General features: G+C 38.0%; 1 protein-coding gene across 1 annotated transcript; it reads right to left on the bottom strand.

Annotated features, from left to right (window-relative positions):
* Window positions 1–1654: 1654 nt before the first annotated feature.
* On the bottom strand, window positions 1655–18976 carry LOC309696700 (scavenger receptor cysteine-rich type 1 protein M130-like). Its single transcript, XM_082518048.1, has 19 exons — window positions 18900–18976; window positions 17167–17487; window positions 16824–16922; window positions 16461–16682; window positions 16185–16376; window positions 15929–16083; window positions 14965–15112; window positions 14409–14717; window positions 13284–13589; window positions 12722–13018; window positions 11995–12303; window positions 11101–11397; window positions 10538–10810; window positions 9911–10071; window positions 9391–9499; window positions 9054–9212; window positions 8543–8638; window positions 2642–2794; window positions 1655–2499 (listed from the first exon to the last, which is right to left on the bottom strand). Exons 1-19 carry the CDS (start codon window positions 18955–18957, stop codon window positions 2315–2317), a joined length of 3849 nt encoding a protein of 1282 aa, XP_082374174.1. The 5' UTR covers window positions 18958–18976; the 3' UTR covers window positions 1655–2314.
* Window positions 18977–21527: the final 2551 nt, after the last annotated feature.

The raw sequence follows: 21527 nt of genomic DNA on the forward strand, positions 1-21527 counted from the left end.
ACTAAACTACCGTGTTGGAATAACACAAAGCTAGTATATATTTATTTTACAGGATGTTTTCGCAATATAAAATACATTTAATGTATTTATTAATTTATCAAAACAAATCATATATGGATCCAATATATGAAAAAAAATGATGATGATACATGTAAGCTTCACATTTGCACTTTATCAAGTGTTGCTTACCTTTGAAACTTACATCTCTATCCTTCCTTCTTACATCGTTCTCCATCCCTGTATAAAATTAGCTCTAATCCTGCTCCAACTGGAAAATACAGCAGCAAGACATTTAGCTAGCAGAAACACTGTGTGTGAAACTACACACAAAAATGTGTGTGTACTGATGTTTGTTGAGCTAATAGAAACATGTTACACTCTCCATCCTCACTCCTTTCCCGTAACACTAGATGCTGAATTACTGTGACTACAGCTTACAGGCATGTGCACTCACTCTGGCTCACTTTAACCCCGAGTGTAACACTATAAATTATTCCACTGATACCACCTAAAGTAATGAGCCTGAGTTGAAAGTACAGATATCTGTGTAAAAATGTAGGGAGTAAAAGTTAAAGGTTGTCAGACAAATAAATAATCAAGCAAAGTATAGATGCCTGAAAATTCTACTCAAGTACAGTAACAGTAACATGTATTGTTTTTTTGTTTGTTTGTTGTTTTTGTACCTACCACAAACTGACAGGTCGTCACATAGTCATCACATGTGAATTTTCCCAAGACAATAATAAAGACACCGCAAGGATTTATTACATATCAGCTAAAAGTCATAAACAGGACAGAAACTAATGGAAGTTATAAACAGTTATAAACAATGTAAGCGGTTTGACAACTATTGGAATAGATGATCAGTGCAGATAGCTATAGTAACTGCTAAAATTTAAATGGCTGTTATAGTTTTAAGAATTCAGCTGAAAATGATTAATTATAATAGAGAACATTAAAGTGCATGATCATGAAAATGTATTCAAATTCTTTTGAACCCAAACATTAGTGAAAGAGTCAACAACCTGAAAGAATTGCATGTAATATTTTCAGGTTCAGAGCTTCGGGTGACTCTACAAGCGACGTCTTATTGATAAAATGGCTTATTGTGCTGTGTATCAAACTATAAATAGCATACATAACATACAGTTTGATACTCAACATCTAAGCCATTTCCAAAATCCCCGAGTGTCTGAGGCATCACTAGATGTGCATAAAGGATCAAACCTAAAAATGTTGTTCATTGTCAGTAAAGCAATGTTATTCATCCCTATGAACAGAATGTAATCTCAACTGGGAGTAGGGTAGAGCTTGGGAGTTAGCAGCTAATCGTAGTGCTGGCCAGTTAGTTCTGTTAGCAAAGTACATCCGTAATTCACAGTGACTCGAAATCACATGTTAATGTTGACTAGTGCTGAAACAAAATGTACCAGCGAAGCTAAACACGATGAAAGATCACACACGTGTCACTCAGATATGTTCCTGTGAAGTTGAGCATCTTTAACATGAGGACTAAAGGACCAGTTTCAAAATACCAACAGCACTGGTATTTCAGGTTGGACCATTAACTGATGTGTTAATTGAAACAAAATCACTCAGAAAGACAAAAGATGGCAACCAAAACTTATTGAATTCTTTATGTTTTAAAGAGTATACTATATTTAGAACAGTAGCTTAATATTATGAGGCATACACTTGTTTGTTTCTACAGAGTTTGATGAAAATATCGATATTACACTCACATTTATAGCTGAATATAAATGTAACAAGACAGTTAGCTTAGCTAAGCCTGAAAACAAGAAGCAGGAAGAGGAGGCTAGCTCCCCACCTTTAAGAAACTGTAAGCTAAGCAAACCTTTTTAATATCTATCTATCTATCTATCTATCTATCTATCTATTAGCTAGCTCATGTGTTGCATCAACGTCACGCATTTAAACAAAGAAAACTGAATGAAAAATGTAATACCACACAGTACAGACATGTTTGATAAAAGCTTTACATTCAACTACTATTAAACACAATATCATGGAATGATTTATTGATAACACTAGTATCTGTCTTTTTTGTTACATTTTAAGTTTTTTGCTATACAGGATCAAGGGATGGATTTAAATTCTTTTAAAATTAAGTTCTTGCATTAAATGTCGTTTTCTTCAAGGAATTTCAGTAAATGTATGTTGCATGAATATATTTTAATTATTTTTGACCTCTTATTTTTAATTACAGAAAAAGAACAGTTAATTTTGTCGTGTTTGTCATGAGCCACTTTGTGAGACTTTTTTTTTTTAAGTAGTTTCTAAAGCTGCATTTGGCTCACTTGTCTTGATCTGGCTCTAGGTAGTCCTCATCCCTCTTCACCAATCCTGGGGCTGCTGTGTTTAAGTCATGTGGTGTTTCAGGGCTGTCGTGGATCTCTGCTGTAGTCTGTGCAGTTTCAGGGATTGTATCAATGTCATCATAACTCTCCTGTGGATCTTCCACTTCGTAGGTTACCCCGTCTGTCACAAAGAAAAATGTTTGGCACAGTTAAACACTGATTAGATTGATGCCATTTTCAAATTTGAAATTTATTGGTACTGAAATGTGAAAACACTGTGTTCAAACTGGTTCAGAACTTTCTAGTGTTTTCATTATGGACACCTTCATGAACGTTGATGTCTTGGGCAGCAGGAGCAGTAGTGGCCGGAAAGGTCAGGGGTCGAGCCTCATCTGCTTCATCAATATCATCATAAGGTAAAGAGGAAACACTCCGCCCATCATTTTCTGAGACAAATTCAGTCTCAGATCTGAATCCTGAATGAAAAAAAGCTAATATTGTATTAAAAAATAAACTTTCACATCCCAGATCTGTGCCTGGACTTTATATCTACCAATATAAAGTCCATATATATATATATATATATATATATATATATATATATATATATATATATATATATATATATTATTAGGGGTGCAACGATATTCGTATCGATATTGAACCGTTCGATACAGTGCTTTCGGTTCGGTACGCATATGTATCGAACAATACAGCATTTGTAATTAATTTTATCAATTTTCCTTCTGATGATGCTGTCTGTGTTGAGCGCTCAGTGAATCTGCATTCGACTACTCCGCCTAGGCTCGACAGTGCAGCCTAGGCGGAGTAGTCGAATGCAGATTCACTGAGCGCTCAACACAGACAGCATAGTCAGAAGGAAGAGCGCAGGGCAAGCTAGCGAGACAGAAGTTAAGCTCTCCTTGTAACAGGCAAATTGAACCTCATTCAGATCTGGCGTTTGGAATTATTTTGGTTTTCATGTGACGTATGACCCTGAAGGTAAGCGAGTCATGGACTAAAGTAAAACAGTATGTTGGATGTGCCATGCAATGCTCAATTACATTGGTGTGAACTAGTGTGTTAGCGCAGTTAGCTCGTTAACGTGTTGGCCGTCTAGCCCCATGCACGGAGCGATCGGCGGTAGCTCGTTAACGGAGATTTGCCGTGTTGTGGCGTTAAGGTCATTTTAACGAGATTAACCTGAAAGCACTAGTGGGAACACAACGAATATGACTGCACATTTACGCCGACATCATCCTAGTGCAAAGACAAAAACAACAAGCATGCTACTAACTTTAGCCGAGTCATTTAGACAGCTGTTAGCACATGATTCTCCTTATGCTGCTGAGAATATAGCCCAGAAGAAGCGGATAGTATAGCTTTTATTTTGGAAAGAGCCATTTCTCTGTAATAAACTCTCTTTTCCAAAGATGAGTGATTCCTCAATCAGATACAGGGCTCGCAATATCGCTAGCCCGACGTCCCGGAGCTAGCGATTTTTTCAGTCGGGCTACCAAAATCTATCTCTTCCCTGCCTGTCGGGCTATTGTAGGAAAAATATATGTCAATGCTTTTGCATTCTTTCAGAAATGTAGCTGGGTAATTATGTCATTGGCATCGGTGAGCCACTGTCAATATGTGACATATTGAAGTCGCGTTTGAATTTGCGCTTGTTTTTTTGCTTTCACTTTGCAATCGTGCGAACTGTGTATAGAGAGTGACAGCACTGATCTGTGAGTGATGATAATTTGTGCACCAATTCCTCTGACATCGTCTTATTAATCGTTAGCTTACTATGCAAACATGACAAGTGAAATCTCCCGCAGCAAGCTTAAACATGTGAGAGGTTGATCGCACAGAGAATCGCTGAGCTTATGTGAGTGCATGTGTAAAAGCATTTCAGTTCTGCTGAGCCAAATAAGACAGGTCAGGGTGAAGAAGTGACAGCCAAAGAAAAGCTTACCACAAAACGGAGAAGTTATGACAAATCAGACTATAAGGCAAAAAGAAAGTGCAGCTTTATGGTTTCATGGACAAAAGAATTTCTGTGGCTGCAATATGATGAGCTAAATAACCAGGGCTGCACATAAGTGGTCCGCAGGTGCGCATTCGCTGTCAAAATAAAAAACACGCACAAGGGTTAGGGTTAAATTTAAAAACTGTACTTTTGAGTTAAAATATATATTTATAATTTTAATAAATGACAAATAAAAAATGCATGAACATTTTTTTTGTATCGAAAAAATATCGAACCGTGACACCAAAGTATCGAACCGAACCGAACCGTGAATTTTGTGTATCGTTGCACCCCTAATATATATATATATAGCAGCTGGATAGCGTAGTGGTTAGACTACATGCCTTTGGAACAGAGGATCGCAAGTTCGATTCCTGCCTGGGGCGTCTGTATCCAGTAAGGGTCCTAAGGCTAGACCCCCTATGCTAAGCAAGCCTACCGCAGACATGAGCGAGACAGATAAATATGAAGGCATGCCGGCTCGGACGTCGCCCGGATCAACAAGGTCCGCGTCAGGTGTTGAGGAACCAGGGCACCCTGACGAAAAGTGGGCTACTGGAACAAGAAGGCATCGGTGGGCAAGGGACGAAAACAGGGCGTTGTTGGAATGCTACTACGCAAGTAACCCCGGCGGAAGGGGCTACATGAATAGGATGAGGGACCTATGGATTCTTCGATACCCAACATCCACAATGACGGCGAAACAACTAGTAGCTCAGTGTTCCAACATTCGAAAGAAGGGACTGCTCTCACAGCTAGAGATTGACGAGGTACAACACAAATGCTACGGCAAGGAGGAGTCAGGACGCCAGGTCAGGGGGGGAGATATCATCACCCCCACCCGAGATTGGGTACATAGCCCCAAGTGCGATAGGAGAAGGATCGTTGAGTGCGAGAGGAACTGACCTGAAAAATAGGATCATGGCCAAGCTTGAAACCTGGATCCCCCGTAGCCGGTTACCAAGATTACGTGAAGTACCCTCAGAAGATCTGCTAGATGATGTTAATGCAGCACTACGGGCAATACCTACAACCACGATTACCGACACTAACAAGCTGATCTACAATACAATACAATAGGAGGCTAGAGGGCAAGATCAAAGTAGCATGGAGGGAGGTTAGCCAACTAACGGAGTTGCAGAAAGGTGCGACATATACGGTGCCTAAGAAATACAGCAAGCTGTCCATACCTGAGGCCTTGGAAACTGCCAAGCAAAGACTCACAGCCTTGGCCAGCCACTTGAGGAGGTACAACAGAGAGATAGAAGGCAGGAGAATAAACCAGCTGTTCTCCACAGAACCAGCAAAGGTGTACTCTCAGTGGCAAGGGAACAATAAGAGAACAGCACCACCAAGGCTGGAGACGGAGCAATACTGGAAGAGCATATGGGAGAAGGATGCAACCCATAACGGCAATGCTCAGTGGCTAGAGGATTTGAGGGCAGACCACAGCGACCTCCCTGAACAGGGAAGCTCCTGTCAGGCATCATATCGGCTAAGATGAACAGGCACATGGGTCAATACATGAGTGGGGCACAGAAAGGGATTGGCAAGAATACCAGAGGCGCAAAACACCAGCTACTGGTAGACAGAACAGTCAGCCGAGACTGCAAGACCAGACTGACCAACCTGTGCACTGCCTGGATTGATTACAAGAAGGCCTATGACTCAATGCCCCACAACTGGATACTGGAATGCCTAGAATTGTACAAGATCAATGGGACCCTAAGAGCCTTCATCAGGAACTCAATGGGGATGTGGCGTACAACACTAGAGGCCAACTCCAAGCCCATAGCACAAGTCACCATCAAGTGCGGGATCTACCAAGGAGATGCTCTGTCCCCACTGCTGTTCTGCATAGGCCTGAACCCCCTCAGTGAGATCATTAACAAGACTGGCTACGGATACCGACTACGGAACGGAGCAGTTGTCAGCCACCTCCTGTACATGGATGACATCAAGCTGTATGCCAAGAGTGAACGAGACATCGATTCACTGATCCATACTACCAGGCTATACAGCAATGACATTGGAATGTCGTTCGGACTGGAGAAGTGTAGTCGGATGGTAACAAAGAGAGGGAAGGTAGTCAGAACTGAGGGGATTGAACTACCAGAAGGCAACATTGCAGACATAGAGGACAGTTACAAGTACCTGGGGATCCCGCAGGCAAATGGGAACCATGAAGAGGCCGCTAGAAAGGCTGCAACCACCAAGTACCTGCAGAGGGTCAGGCAAGTCCTGAGGAGTCAGCTGAATGGTAAGAACAAGATCCGGGCCATCAACACGTACGCCCTGCCCGTGATCAGGTACCCTGCTGGGGTAATAGGCTGGCCAAAGGAGGAGATAGAAGCCACTGACATAAAGACAAGAAAGCTCCTTACCATGCATGGAGGGTTTCACCCCAAGTCCAGCACCCTGAGGCTGTAGGCTAAGCGGAAGGAAGGGGGCCGGGGACTGGTGAGTGTCAGCACCACAGTCCAGGATGAGACAACGAACATCCAAGAATACATTGGGAAGATGGCCCCAACTGACCGAGTGCTCAGTGAATACCTCAAGAAAGAGGAGGGAGACGAGGAACCATCATGGAAGGACAGGCCCCTGCATGGTATGTACCACCGGCAGATAGAGGAGGTGGCTGATATCCAGAAATCCTACCAGTGGCTGGACAAAGCTGGACTGAAAGACAGCACAGAGGCACTAATCATGGCAGCACAAGAACAAGCTCTGAGTACAAGATCCATAGAGGCTGGGGTCTATCACACCAGGCAAGACCCCAGGTGCAGGCTGTGTAAAGATGCTCCAGAGACAATCCAGCACATAACAGCAGGGTGCAAGATGCTAGCAGGCAAGGCATACATGGAACGCCATAACCAAGTGGCCGGCATAGTGTACAGGAACATCTGTGCCGAGTATAACCTGGAAGTCCCAAGGTCAAAATGGGAGATGCCCCCAAGGGTGGTGGAGAATGACCGAGCTAAGATCCTGTGGGACTTCCAGATACAGACGGACAAAATGGTGGTGGCTAACCAACCGGACATAGTGGTGGTAGACAAACAGAAGAAGACGGCCGTAGTGATCGATGTAGCGGTTCCGAATGACAGCAATATCAGGAAGAAGGAACACGAGAAGCTGGAGAAATACCAAGGGCTCAGAGAAGAGCTCGAGAGGATGTGGAGGGTGAAGGTAACGGTGGTCCCCGTGGTAATCGGAGCACTAGGTGCGGTGACTCCCAAGCTAGGCGAGTGGCTCCAGCAGATCCCGGGAATAACATCGGAGATCTCTGTCCAGAAGAGCGCAGTCCTGGGAACAGCTAAGATACTGCGCAGGACCCTCAAGCTCCCAGGCCTCTGGTAGAGGACCCGAGCTTGAAGGATAAACCGCCCGCAGGGGCGTGCTGGGTGTTTATATATATATATATATATATATATATATACACTGATTTTTACCTTTTTATCTTCTTTTTCATATTTAAATATGTATTACATAAAATATGTATTTATTTTATTGTTATTTATATTTATTTCTTTGTATGCTTAATGTATGGTTTTTAACTGCTATCTCTGTTTTATTATTGGAAAGCACTTTGGTCAACTTTGTTGTTTTTAAAGTGCTATATAACTAAAGTTGGATTGGATTGGATAATGTGTATATAACTGGTTCCACTCTGATACAATCTGACACAGAAGCTAAAGCTAGTGGCAAGAGAAAAGGTGGGGGTCTGGATTTATATGTGAACAAAAGATGGTGTAATCCTGTCAAAGAGAAGATGCGTTGTCCTGATATTACTTTTTTGAAAGATAATTTTACTTTTTATACCTGTTTTATGTCTATCTTTTTGAAATTTAGGTGAAATTTAAATTTGTGCACCTTCAACTCGACAGCAGGAAGGATGACGTTGAAGAGGATAAAAAACATATACATGTTTTTATATAAAACATATAAAAACAGGTAACAATTTATATGGGCAGAGCCACTGACGTTCTTGATATAGTACAGTTATTTAAAAATAAGTTATGAAGACAGAAAACTGTAGTACTAACATGCAGTAGTTAGTGTAGGTGGTGCAGCTTCTCATATTATCGTGTCCAAATTAAAATAACGATAGTAGTGGTGTAGAGTATATCAAAGGCCATTAAGCTATGGACTTTAAACACTGTTTAGAAAGAAAAACAGATAAGATAACACTGAATGAATGACTCACTGCCACGACTGAAGTCTTCCATCTCATTGTCTTTGTCCATGACGTCCTCATAATCTCCACTTTCAAACTCCATGTCTTTCCCTGGCAGCATTCTTGCTGAAAGGTTACAGTGTTATAAATTTACTCATACAGCAACAGCTGTCTCACCAATGCACTGTGCTAATGTACCAGTGAAGTAACTGTACAAGGAGCACAGGAGCATGAAAAGCACACCACAAGCACAGGCGTTCTTAATTTTCCCTGTTCTGTATTTACATTTGGTCGAGTTTGGTGGAGCTGATGTGCTCCTTGTTCAATCAGCAGCAGTGACGGCATTATTTGAGTCAGAATTCAGTCAGTATGCTGAAAGACTGCCCTCTAAAAGTTTCCAACACCCTTTTCCTTTAAGCATGAAAGCTCTGGATTGATCTCATGTTCAGTCAGGATTTTTATGCCTTTTAAGGTAATTCATTAGAGCAAAAACAAACAAATAAAAAAACATGTGTGTAAGTCATGTAATAAATATACTCACCTAAAGCTCTGGACTCCCTGACTCTCCTGACATACATTCGTATAAATGAAGAAATCAAGATCACTACAACAAGAAGAAAAATCACACCCACGATAATAGGTCCTGTGGGTATAGGCGGATATGGTGAGGTTGGTGGTGCGGTAGTCAGTGTTTCATAGTCTGAAATCACACACAGCCAGTTTATTATGTTTTTTTCCGGATTCAGTTACAGTGAGTTTGAATTCCACTTTGTCTGTATCACGTTGATCAAAGTAAGTCAGCTCAGATTTACAGAATACAAAAAGTGTCTTTCTGTCAATAACAACTAATTGATTGATGGATTCATGGTTTCTCTTACCGGGACAATATATTTTAACTTGATTAGTGCTTTCACAGGAACTTCTTTTGACAGAGCGCCTGACATCCATGGTAACATCAGTGAACTCCAGTGTTGTTTCTAAGTTGACCTTGAATCAAATTTAAACTTTTTCACATTTAGAGATACAGCCAAAATAAAAAACACTGAAATTTTCTCTGGCAGTAAAAAACAGGCCGGACTGAAGCAACACACAGCAAAAGAAGTCACTAGAAGTCCAGACCAAAAGTATTGGGACATTCAATTTCTTTTATATTTCTGCAAACTTTGTGTCAGCAAAGTGTCCAGAAAGTTTCAAACATTTGGTCAATTTGTGTTTATTCAGATACAAGTCTCATGCATTTCTTTCCATTTTATAAACCTAAATATTTAAAATGTGAGATTCCAGTCTTCATTATTAGATTAAGCTGAGACACAGAGCCAGGAAACTGTCCATGATTTTGGTTTGTAGAATATGAGACAAATCAGTGACCGATTCAAGATGTAAAATGTAAAGATTTACCTGTTTGATTTCCGTAGAGGTGCTAGGGGTCTCTTTATCAATCTCTTCACAGAGCTTTAAGTTTTGGGAATGATTAAATGGACATACTCTTTCCCACTTATCTCGATAATTGACATAAAGGACACCTCCATGTTTTTCAGTCGTGCGGAACTTTACACTTTCTGTAAAAGCAAAGAAACTGTGTTTAAAGAAGGAAACAAGCTCATCCACTTCTGTCTGGCAAATATGATGTTAGAGATGGTCACCTTAGCTTTAGCAAAATCACTAGGAGCAAAGCAAGCACCTGTCATCACTCTGCATTTATTAAAGTTGGAGTGTAAAACATGTGTTCCACATATTTATTTTTAGAAATTTTCAACAAATAACTCAGATTTCTGGACAGAACCTGCCAGACTATAAGTGTCATGGTTTGCAATGCAAATTATTTGTAGCTTCACTATCTTATAATGAGCTTGACAATGTCATTTTTATTTTAAAGAAATAATCTTCTGTTTTATAAAATAAATACCTAAAAATTATCCCAAGATAATGAATTAAAATATTACCAGAATTAAGAGAGGACATACATGTATGTACTGTATATAGGGATGAGTTTATGGAAAGAGAGGTGTATGGACTCACACTTACCACTACAAGTAATGAACACCACATTTTTGTCACACTTTCCTTTAGTCCTCCTGCACTGGCCAATGATGGAATGGTACTTTTCACAGCTGACATGGTAAATGTTACCTGAACCCTTTGATGGAGCTTTGGATTCAATGAAGACAGCATTGCCACAAAGGTTTTCTTGGCAAACTTTGTGTGCATAGGATAGATCCCAGTTACTAGCACACACTGGAACGCCATCTATCCTCACTTCCCCACGACAGCCCTGTGAAATGCTGACACTGGGCTCCTCTGGGAAGGAAAGCAATAAACACTGCAGTCAAGTATTGATAAAGACATAAAGCACTGAGGTAGAAATGATCAGTTAATCTTCTCTGCACTGCAAAGTCAAAATATGAAGCACAAGTCCATAATCAAATAGTTCATTTAACACTTTTAGCTTTGGTTTGTTACTTTATCCAGTGTATCTGGAATAATTCTCCTTCACACTCCGAGTGTCTTGTTTCACTCTTCAGTGTTTCCAGTGCAAATGTAAAAAGTCTGTGATCATTTAAGATCAGTCCTGCTGATATAAATCTTACTTTTGCATTCAATAAAGACGGGCTCCTTCCTTGAGGGTGTGGTTTTATTTTCACATTCCCAAATGCTTCCTGGATTTTCACCACAGCTGAAGCTTTTGTTCCAAAAAGAATCTATTTCAATTGTTTGGGGGTGGATTTCATTTGTTGATTGGTATCCACCACAGTCCATATCCTGGCAAAGCTTTTCCTTCTCAGTTTCATTGAAGTTTTCTCTGGAAACAGCACTGAGTCCCTGTCTCCAGTGAACCAACACTGTTCCACTACAGGCCTTTTTGTCAGGTACCATCGTCCTCCATTCTGAGACAGACAAGAGAAATAAAAAGTTCACAAAACATGATGTAACCAACAGGATCTGAATGATATAAATAACACACTCTGCACACAGAAATGACATTATGATCCTGCATCAACTTAAAGTTTTACACTTTTGAAGTTTAGCTACCCTTCTGACTGCTGTGTAAATAAAATGATTTTATAGAGTGATAACAAAGAGATGACAACTGATGGCAGCGATATTTCTATAACCATCAGACTGCACAGGCCAGCTGTTTCCAGCTGATTCCAGACATTAAGTGAGTCAGACTGTGTGGCAGAGCCATACTGGTGACATGGACAACAAGCAGAAAAGAAAAGAGTAAAACTGAGTAGAACAAATATCATTAATGGAGGTGAGGATGTTAACATTCTAACCTTTATTGCACTAAAAGTAACCTTTGAAGGCGAGCATGTCAAAGTTTGAACGCAGCATTATTTTTATCTCAACATTTTTCTGAAATACAAACTAGTCTCAGTTTGTTTCAATTTCAATTCAGTTTCAAAGCCTTTATTTTAAAATTAGGCTGAAGGAGCAAAGAATAATTCAGAAACTGCTGACACAAAGATCATTATACACACCAGAGCATCGGAGGCCACTGTGTTTGCAGGCAGCTGTAGAAGCAGTAATACTGCTGCATGCAGATAATGGACTGTTAGCATTTGCAATGCAGTTTAGGTTTGAAATGGCTAATTTCTCTGCTGGTGCAGGTCCAAAGTAGGGAAGAGTCTCCACAGCATCACCACATTTAAGCTCCTGACAGATGGTGTTTCCATTGTTAGTGTCTTTGAGAGCATCCTCGCACACAGGGATCCACTTCCCCTCATACTCCACCTCTACGTTTCCAAAGCATTTGTAACTGGGAATGCTAAATCTGGGCTTGACACTACCTGAAAGAAAATATTATGAAAATCATGCTATATATTTATAATACTCTTATTTTATTTTTAATTAGAATTTTAAGCAACAAGAACTATCATCATCTTAGTGTAAAGAATTTCAGTCTGATAGCTTCAGAAAGATTTATATTTGCTTCTTTAACACAAATGAGCTTAATTATGAAAAATAGTATTTAAAAATATATTTTTAAAACATTTGAAGGAACATTTAAAAACAGACTTATGTCTTTTTGTTTGTTTTTTACATTCTGTTATCCTGTAACTTAGTGACTGAAGAATCAACAAACCAATAAAACTGGCACTTTTTTCCAAAGGGTCCAAATCAGTTGAAAATGAAACTTTTTAAAAAGCAAAGTTATGACATTTATTATATGTTTGTAATATAAAATTACTTTTAAAAAACAATTACCTGAGCAAACAACATAGGCTGGTTTTTCTTTACAGGACTTATCATTGTCCTGGTTTTTGACAAAGATGCTCTGTGTCAGGTCAGTAGTCTGATTTGTCGGGTGTAAACTCTTAAAGAGGATATCACCATCTTTGGGACTGTTGTGGGCTTTTATGGGCGTCCCACAGTTCAGCTTTTCACACAGCTTCACAGACTTGTCTTCTGTCCAGGTGTCTGCACACATATCTCCTTCTTTCTCTTCTACATGAATCCTGACTTTTCCCCAGCAGCTGTTCATCAAGCTCATCTCAATATTTCCTGTTGTGACATCGAAAAAGCAAAAGTTAAGAGGAAACTAGTATCAGCAGATATTTCACAACTTCTTAGACCAAGCTAGGTTTCAGAAAAAATAGAAAATAGTAGAAATTTGATTGAGAGAAAACAAGGAGGTGAATGTACATCTATGGACATTAAAAGGTAAAGTCTGTTATAAGTAAATTGTCTCTTCTGTGACACAATAAATCAATTCCATAATGACCTTATTCTTAGTTTTATACTTTAACTCATTCATATTTCACATTACCTGAACATTTCACATAGGCAGTAGAATTATGGTGGTCAGGAGGCAGAGGTGTAGTTCGGCTACACTCAAAAAGAGACTTTTTTCTGGATGAGCAGCTAAAAGAGTTTTTCCAAACTTTATTAATCATATCAGCCCTAGAATTGAAAGAAAACCTGGAAGCGTTCCCACAATGCATCTGCTGACACACTGTGTCTGCAGACTCTTGGTTCCATGTCTCTTTAGACCCAGAGAGCCAGTAGATTTCTCTGCCATGCTCTATCCCCACGTGACCAGAACAGGTTCCACTTAAAAACACCACCTTGTGACCTGATGGACACAAAGAGAGAAACATGATATACAGTAAGTGGCTGTGCAGGTCGTCTACCTGTTGAAAGGTCAGTGGTTCACAAAGACATAGACACAAAAATAGGAAAGTGGTGCATAAATACATACTTGGTGAAAGAAGCTGAATGGAGATATACCACAGTCTGGGCTTATTCCAGCATAACTAAGTGGTTATTCGGGGTCACCTTATTGAACACGAATTATAATAATTATCAAGTAAAGATTTAACTGGAGGCCAATTTAATATTTATAAGATTAAAATATACTCAGTTTTATCTCTCTTTATAAGAAAAAAATGGGCATTGGCTTTAAGACTTTCTTTACGAAGCATGTGACTTTCCAAAAAATAATTTTGTAAATTACATTTGAGTAAAAAGTCAAGGCAGCATGTTAAAGAAAAAATGGTAATATGGCATGATCAATGAAAGTTGTAGTGTCTTATTTCACTTTTCTGATCAAAACAGATTAACAAAAATCCGTTTCTTAGTTTGCAAGTATTAAACTGTAGGTATAGAAGGACTCTTGAGCCTGAATGAGGTCAAGAATAAGCTGAGGGGAAAAAAACACATTTTCTTTTCTTCTGCCTCACATCGATGAATGAAAATGGCTTTTTCCTGGTTCTAAGCTTTTGTCGTATATTAGTAATAATTTAATATTTCCCGTTTTGATCAAACTTCACCAATATAATCAGTGTTAAGCAATTAAAAAGCCAAAGATACAAACATTCTTCCTTTAAGAAAGGAAACCGTTTTTCCGGCTGATGTCACTGAAGGGCAGAGAAATAAAAAAAATAACACTCACCCTCACAGGTGATTCCAGCTGCTTCCGTTTCCCGATCCGAAAATTGGTTGTTTGAGTTTTCTGTTAAACACTCAGATATCTTTGATATCTTCTTATTTCCCGGACACGTTATTGACAGGAAGCTACCAGAACCCTGACTGAACTTTTCAGTTTTGCCTTTTTCCCCACATTGCAGTTGTTTGCAGACAGCTGCTAATTGAGCGTCTGTCCATTCTTTTGCAGGAACTTTCTTCCACTGGCCCTCATGCTTTATCTCCAATCTCCCAGCACATCTTCCAGGACCATCTGCCAGGTTCACCTCCACACTGTCTGTACCACGACAATAAGAGATTTATCAGCCACGAAACACAAAAAGAATAAATACATTAAATTAAACTCTTACTGAACACATTTTGGGAAAAATATAATCAGAATTTAACAATGTCACAATTTCACTGAATGAAGTAACTCATTTTCTCTCTCGACATAGAATTTATTGCAGGATTTAAAATCCCATTATAAAAGTAGACAAAGGCCATCAGCAGCCACTCTGTACATTTCCACTGCTGTATCTCACCTGAACACACCACATAAGGTTGGTTTGAACACTGGATGTTCTTGCCATGCTGAGAATGACAGTGCCACAGTGAGGACTCGCTGCCTTTGCAGCTCACACGGTCCATTATCCCTCTTGAATTTTGACGTTCGACTTTAGTATAAATCAGCTAGAACAGAGCATTTATGAGTTTGCTTTATTTCATTGACAGACAGAAAACACTGACTGATTTAAAGACAACGAGTCACTGCATATTGTTAGCCTGGGGAAAAAAGAGTGGTGAATAAATATAAATCACAGACAGTGGAATAACTTAAATTATCAAACAGTACAGATAAAACTAACATCCACTTGTTTGGTTGGATTGATTAGGAGCTCAAACTGTTGAACTTACTTTAAACATTTTTAATTTTAATTCATTTATTTTAATCAAGGGTTTCCAACTCCAGGCCTCGGGGGCCGATGTCCTGCAGTTTTTAGGTGTGTCAGTAATCCAACACAGCTGATTCAAATGGCCAAATTACCACCTCAACATGTCTTGAAGTTCTCCAGAGGCCTGGTAATGAACTAATCATTTGATTCAGGTGTGTAGACTCAAGGTGAGATCTAAAACCGGCCTGGAGTCGGGGACCCCTGCTTTAATTATTTTGAGGTTCAAACAATGCCATGTTGATCAAATCAAGTGATTATTAAAATTCACAAAATAAACATTTGTTGCAACCCTGTAAAAAAGCATCAATCCAACTATACTGAGGAGAAAAAGCTACATGGTGATCACTAATATTCTTGTGCCATCAAAGAAATATATAATATTGTTATCATCTCCAGCAGCTTTTACTTCATGTGCATTCAGTATTAATGGTGCACGTTAGTACACTAATTACAATAAAGTCCATAGCACTGCTGTATGGACAGTTTCTGATACACTCAGTATCCATGTATCAGAACACCAGGTAACTTATGTTGACTAAACTTGAACACTCACTTCCCCACATCCAAGCTCCTTGCAGACCAATTCAGCTTCCTTTTTAGTCCAGGTGGAGGCACACACAGGATTAACTGAACCTTTCACTTCAATATTAACTGTACCATAGCACTTGCTGTCTTTATCAGAGTCCTTCAGAACTACTTTAACTTTATCTGAGGGAGAGAGGGAGAGAGAGAGAGAGAGAGAGCAGTTTCACAGTGTGAAGTGTTTGCTTGGAAGTTGTTTGTGTTGGAATATAGATGTGTTGAATTACCTGTGCATGTCACATTAAGGTTTTTGTTTGTGCTGTTGTTTGGGCTGAGAGAGTTACCGCAGTGCATTTGCTGGCACACATCAAAATCAAAGTTGTCCTGTTGAACAGGTACCCAGTTGTTATTTTCTTCTTTTTCCAGCTGCCCAGAACACACATTTGACTGGTTTCCTTTGAGCTGCAGTCTCGTATAACCTGTTCATAAAAACACTTTCACCATATGTGTGTGTGTGTGTGTGTGTGTGTGTGTGTGTGTGTGTGTGTGTGTGTGTGTGTTACCTTCACATATGACAGAAACAGGTTTGCATGATGCTGAATTGTCCTGTTCGCCATTCACACACTGCCACAGATGATCTGGATCTGCATTTTTAAAGGCTGAACAATCGATCTTCATCTTTGATGAGTCCCTGAAATTATCACTAACCATACTCTCTGAGGGAGGAATTTCTCTGAGTCCACCACACCCGAGATTTTTACACAGAAGCCTGGCTTCTTTTTCACCTTTTTAAGAGAGGAATTAAAACAGTCCAAAACATTTCGAAAAGCAATAAAATATTATTATAGCATCAAATTGAGAGAGAAATGTTGACAATATTTGAACAGCTCTGCCACATAGAAGATTAGCAAAAAGAAAATACATACCAATGCTGTTGTTACAAAAGTAACCCGGAGGTTTGCCATCAATGGAGTACTTGACAGCTCCAGCACATTTGTGTCTATCCAGGCTCAATGTGATATTACCTTGAGGAACGCACTCAATTACCAGCAAAATATAAATACAGATAAAAAACAACAAACACCACAATCGATCCTATCAAGTAATTTCCAATACAGTTCATTTTCTTAATTTTCTTAACAACTTTTAGCGAAGAGTTTAAGCTTTTAAAGTTGCAGTTTTTGTCAGTACTTTCAATACCCCCCACCCCCACCCCACCTCCCCCCCACCCCCAGAAAAAAAAGAGAAAGAAAGATCTAACAAACTTACTTGAACACTTAAGTTTTTTCACTGTGAGCTTTGAGTAATAGCTGGACTTCCAACCAGGATGTTTACATTCCCACAGAGCGCTCTCGTGTCCTTCACACTTCAGTTCATTGAGCCAGATCGGTCTGTCTTCAGAAGGCTTAACAGTATCTATTACTGAGTTCTCCACAGGTTCCCCACAGTGAGTGCTCTTACAAACCACTTTTTCAGTGTTCTTGTCCCAGTGTGTATCCCCAACATAACCCCATATGTTGTTATGGTAGACTTCAAGGTAGCCTTCACATGGGTAGCCTCCTTTGTTTTTTAGAATCAGTTTGTCCTCAGCTAGGAACATACAAGGTTTATACAGCAAATTATTATTATTGTTATGATTTTTTCATGGCTGACTTACTTTTGGGAACTGCAAAGTAAATATTTAAAGTTGTAAGTTTAAAATGTCTTTTGTTTATTTGTATTTTATCTGAATATCGGTAAAAACACTTTTTTTACAAATCTTTTTAATCCCTTCATGTCTTTCTTTAGGATAATATCATCATTCCTCAGCAGATTTATACAAAAACAACAATGAAAAACCACAGTGGTTTATATTTTTTTAACATATGGGGTGTCTATTGTAAATGGCATAGATTAAGAGGAAGGGTATTGTACACCCATGACAGGTTACCAGTCTGTCACAGGGCTAACACATGGAGACAGAACACCGCTGATGCTCACACTCACCATCATCATTAAGAATTACCAATTAAACTAAGCCCTTAGTACCCATGCAGATACGAGGAGAACAGACAAACTACACACAGGAAGGCCCCAGGCTGGATTTGAATCACTTTCGCACTGTGAAGTGACAGTACTAACCACTGGACCACTGTGATTTCCAGCGAGGGCTAAATTTGCTAATGGGCCAAAATAGCATGCGAGTACAATTCGGAGGCATGCTGATGGGTGTGGTTAGTTTTATGGATAATTTACAAATATTGCACTGTTTTAAACACAGGTGCAGTCAGTTCATTTCAGGACAAAATCAGCCTGTGTTCTTAATTTCAATATTGTCCTGACTATATTTTGCACCTGCATCTGCAGAATCCGTCACAAAAATCTCGGACTTCCCTCCTCTAACACGTGCCTCTTGTCACTGAGCTCTTTGTAAATACTGTACTTTTCTTGACTTTTTTTTTGACAGAAAAACCCAGTTTGCACTTGAAAAGTCTTGATTTAAAAAAAATCACAACAGAAATCTGGACATACACTTGAATTGAACTGTTACATTTCTTCCACACCTTGAAAAGGCTGCTATAAATAAAACAATTTTACATATAGTTTTTAAATAAAATGAGAGAAGGAGAGTCATAGGTGCCCTGTGTGATTGTGAGTGCGAATGGTTCTCTGTCTCTATATGTTTGCCCTGTGACAGACTGGTGGCAACCTGCACAGGGGGTACCCTGCCTCTCGCCCTAAAACAGCTGGGATAGGCTCCTGCGACCCTGACCCGAGAGAATGGGTGTATTTTAAAATATAAATAATATTTCAAAGGTATTTCAAGGATTTCTTCCTAAGTTGAATTTTACACAAAAGTACTGCATTGATTGTTTTGGGGGGGTTTTTGGTTCAAATTCAGGATCACATCTGGACTCAGTTCTAACGCATTCACACACACGGTCATATAGAGAAATTCAAATTAGTACCAACAATTAACAATATTACTACTGTTCAGAATGAAATAAACTGAATTAACTTGCCTTGTGAGATCACCAGCTCAATGTGAGCAAGGTGGAGAAGCAGGAGGAGGAACCACATCGTCACCACAGCTCATGACTTGAGAGTGAGACAGACAAATGATGCGCTCAGCTTTATATTGCCATGGCTTCGCCCACCAAAAATGGAAATGAGCAGCATACGCGCCAAAGCTAGACTCACAAATATTAACTTAGATTGAAAGACACACAACTAACTAACACACAAGTGTCCTTACTTCATATACAGCACCTTTTTATGCTTTTCTCTTCATTAAACTAAAATTCCCCTTGATGCTGTGACACTGGCACACAACATACTGTATTAGAATGTACAATTGATCAACTGTTGATAAATTATAAATGTTAAGTTTAATAACTGATGCACATGGCTGTTTTGATGTTTTTAATTTGCTATTATTATTTTCATTTGAGATATTTCAATAAACTGATCTAGAAATGATTTTTTTACTCAGCACTCTCTATGACATAATTTTGACGCCATTAAATAATATCTGCCTCAACAGAGTCATAATATTGCTTCATGCAAACAAACTTAACATAGTTTACCAAGTTCTTTAATACTGATAAATTCAGTTAATCCATAACCACAGAAAAAAAGATGTGATGTTAACAAACTCACATGTTATAAATGCAATTAATTTTTCTTGTGTTGCTTATGATGAATACCTTTATGCAAATGAGCACAGACAGATTATCATGTTCTTTAATACTAATAAATTTACATCACAAAATCAAAATAAGGATAGGTAACAAACATAAACACAATTTTTTAATTTAAAAAAATCATCATGAACATTTTTTTAGCAACATTGTAATAATAGTAACACCAAAAATATTCCACATAGTTTTCTACAACTAACAGATAAAATAAGTTTTTGTCTTTGATTGTTTTCAATGATTCAACAGCAGCATGCATTTGCTGTGTATGAATGAGTATTAGGGCCAGGAGTATTAAACCCTCTACAAATACCTTGTGTAGACGAGTCAGTAGAATTGGTTTTAGTTAGTTTATTACCTTTTCAGTACAGAAACACAGTGGGATGATAAGTATTAATCACACTGAAAAGATGGTGCGGAGAGCTGCATCTGGTCAGAAGGAAAAACACACAAACTTGGAATAGATAGCCAGATTTGTGCAAAATGAAATAGCTGTGAATAGAAAGATGCAAGAATATTGATGCAGTAAAGAGTTTGTATTTTGTATCCCAAGATGGCTGATCAACTTATCTACACAAAGAGTTTTTAGAGAGTGTAGCAGCCGTGCCAGTTTGTCTTGAAACGGCAACTGTAACCTCCACATTTGACTTTTTTATCAAAGTATCACTTCAACTTTAATCTCAAAATATCTACTTTAATCCTGAAATAAACACTATTTATTTCTTCTTAACATGGTCCTAATACTCTGTCATAGCTGTGCCTGTTTTCAAAGAGCTCTATAAATAAATATAGTATGGTAAATCAATTTTAAAGAGCAACATTTTGTTTGATTTAAAATTAGTTTTTTAATCAGTGTCCTTAGCCGCAGCAGACAACTGTATAATTCCACTAGTATTGTGAAGAAGAAGGTTTCAAAGCATTTGTCTTTAATGAAGTTACATTAAATGTCAACTTCTATCAGTAACCCTGATATCTGAGATCATTATGTCCTTAAACAAAAACACAAAGCCTTAGGGAGCAGCACACACAGCAAAACATCAGCTCACATCAGAGAAATGTCAAACTATTAATATTCTTAGAAAGGAAATATTATTCAGTGAGAAAGAAAGACTTAAAAACAACAACCTCCTGCTGCATTTTATCAGACCGCATCTACAAGCTGTAAAATCTGTGAAAAAAAAAAAAAAGAAATACATATATATATATATATATATATATATATATATATATATATATATATATATATATATATATGTGTATATATATATATATATATATATATATATATATATACACATATATATATATATATATGTGTATATATATATATATATATATATATATATATATATACACATATATATATATATATATGTGTATATATATATATATATATATATGTATATACATATATATATATGTGTATATATATATATATATATATATGTATATACATATATATATATATATATATATATATATATATATATATATATATATACATATATATATATATGTATATATATATATATATATATATATACGTATATATATATATATATATATATACATGTATATACATATATATATATATATATGTATATATATATATATATATATATATATATATACATATATATATATATGTATATATATATATATATATATATATATATATATACGTATATATATATCATCCTGAAAGTAGAGAGCATGATATTTGAGTAAGGCTTTAAATAACATGAGGAATAATCAAAAATACTACACACAATATCCAAGTATTGTATTTCACAATGGCCAGGAGACATACACTCAAGTATGCATTGCCCAGTATATGCAGCATGTATACAGAATGTGATATATAAAATATGTATATAAACATTAACAACTAATGCATGGTAAAAACGCATCACTCTAATGGAATTATCCATCCTGACATTTTACATGTGAATG

Source organism: Aulonocara stuartgranti, assembly GCF_965226115.1.
Source record: "Aulonocara stuartgranti genome assembly, chromosome: 20".
In the NCBI taxonomy this organism is placed as follows: domain Eukaryota; kingdom Metazoa; phylum Chordata; class Actinopteri; order Cichliformes; family Cichlidae; genus Aulonocara; species Aulonocara stuartgranti.

What these genes read in the sequence shown, in the direction of transcription:
- LOC309696700 (XM_082518048.1), bottom strand. Translation starts at nt 18,957, where the DNA reads ATGTGGTTCCTCCTCCTGCTTCTCCACCTTGCTCACATTGAGCTGGTG. An exon ending in TGAGCTGGTGATCTCACAAG is followed by an intron (nt 17,488 to 18,899) that starts GCAAGTTAATTC and finishes GTATGTTCCTAG; the next exon opens with CTGAGGACAAACTGATTCTA. An exon ending in CAGTGGCCTCCGATGCTCTG is followed by an intron (nt 11,398 to 11,994) that starts GTGTGTATAATG and finishes TGTCTGTCTCAG; the next exon opens with AATGGAGGACGATGGTACCT.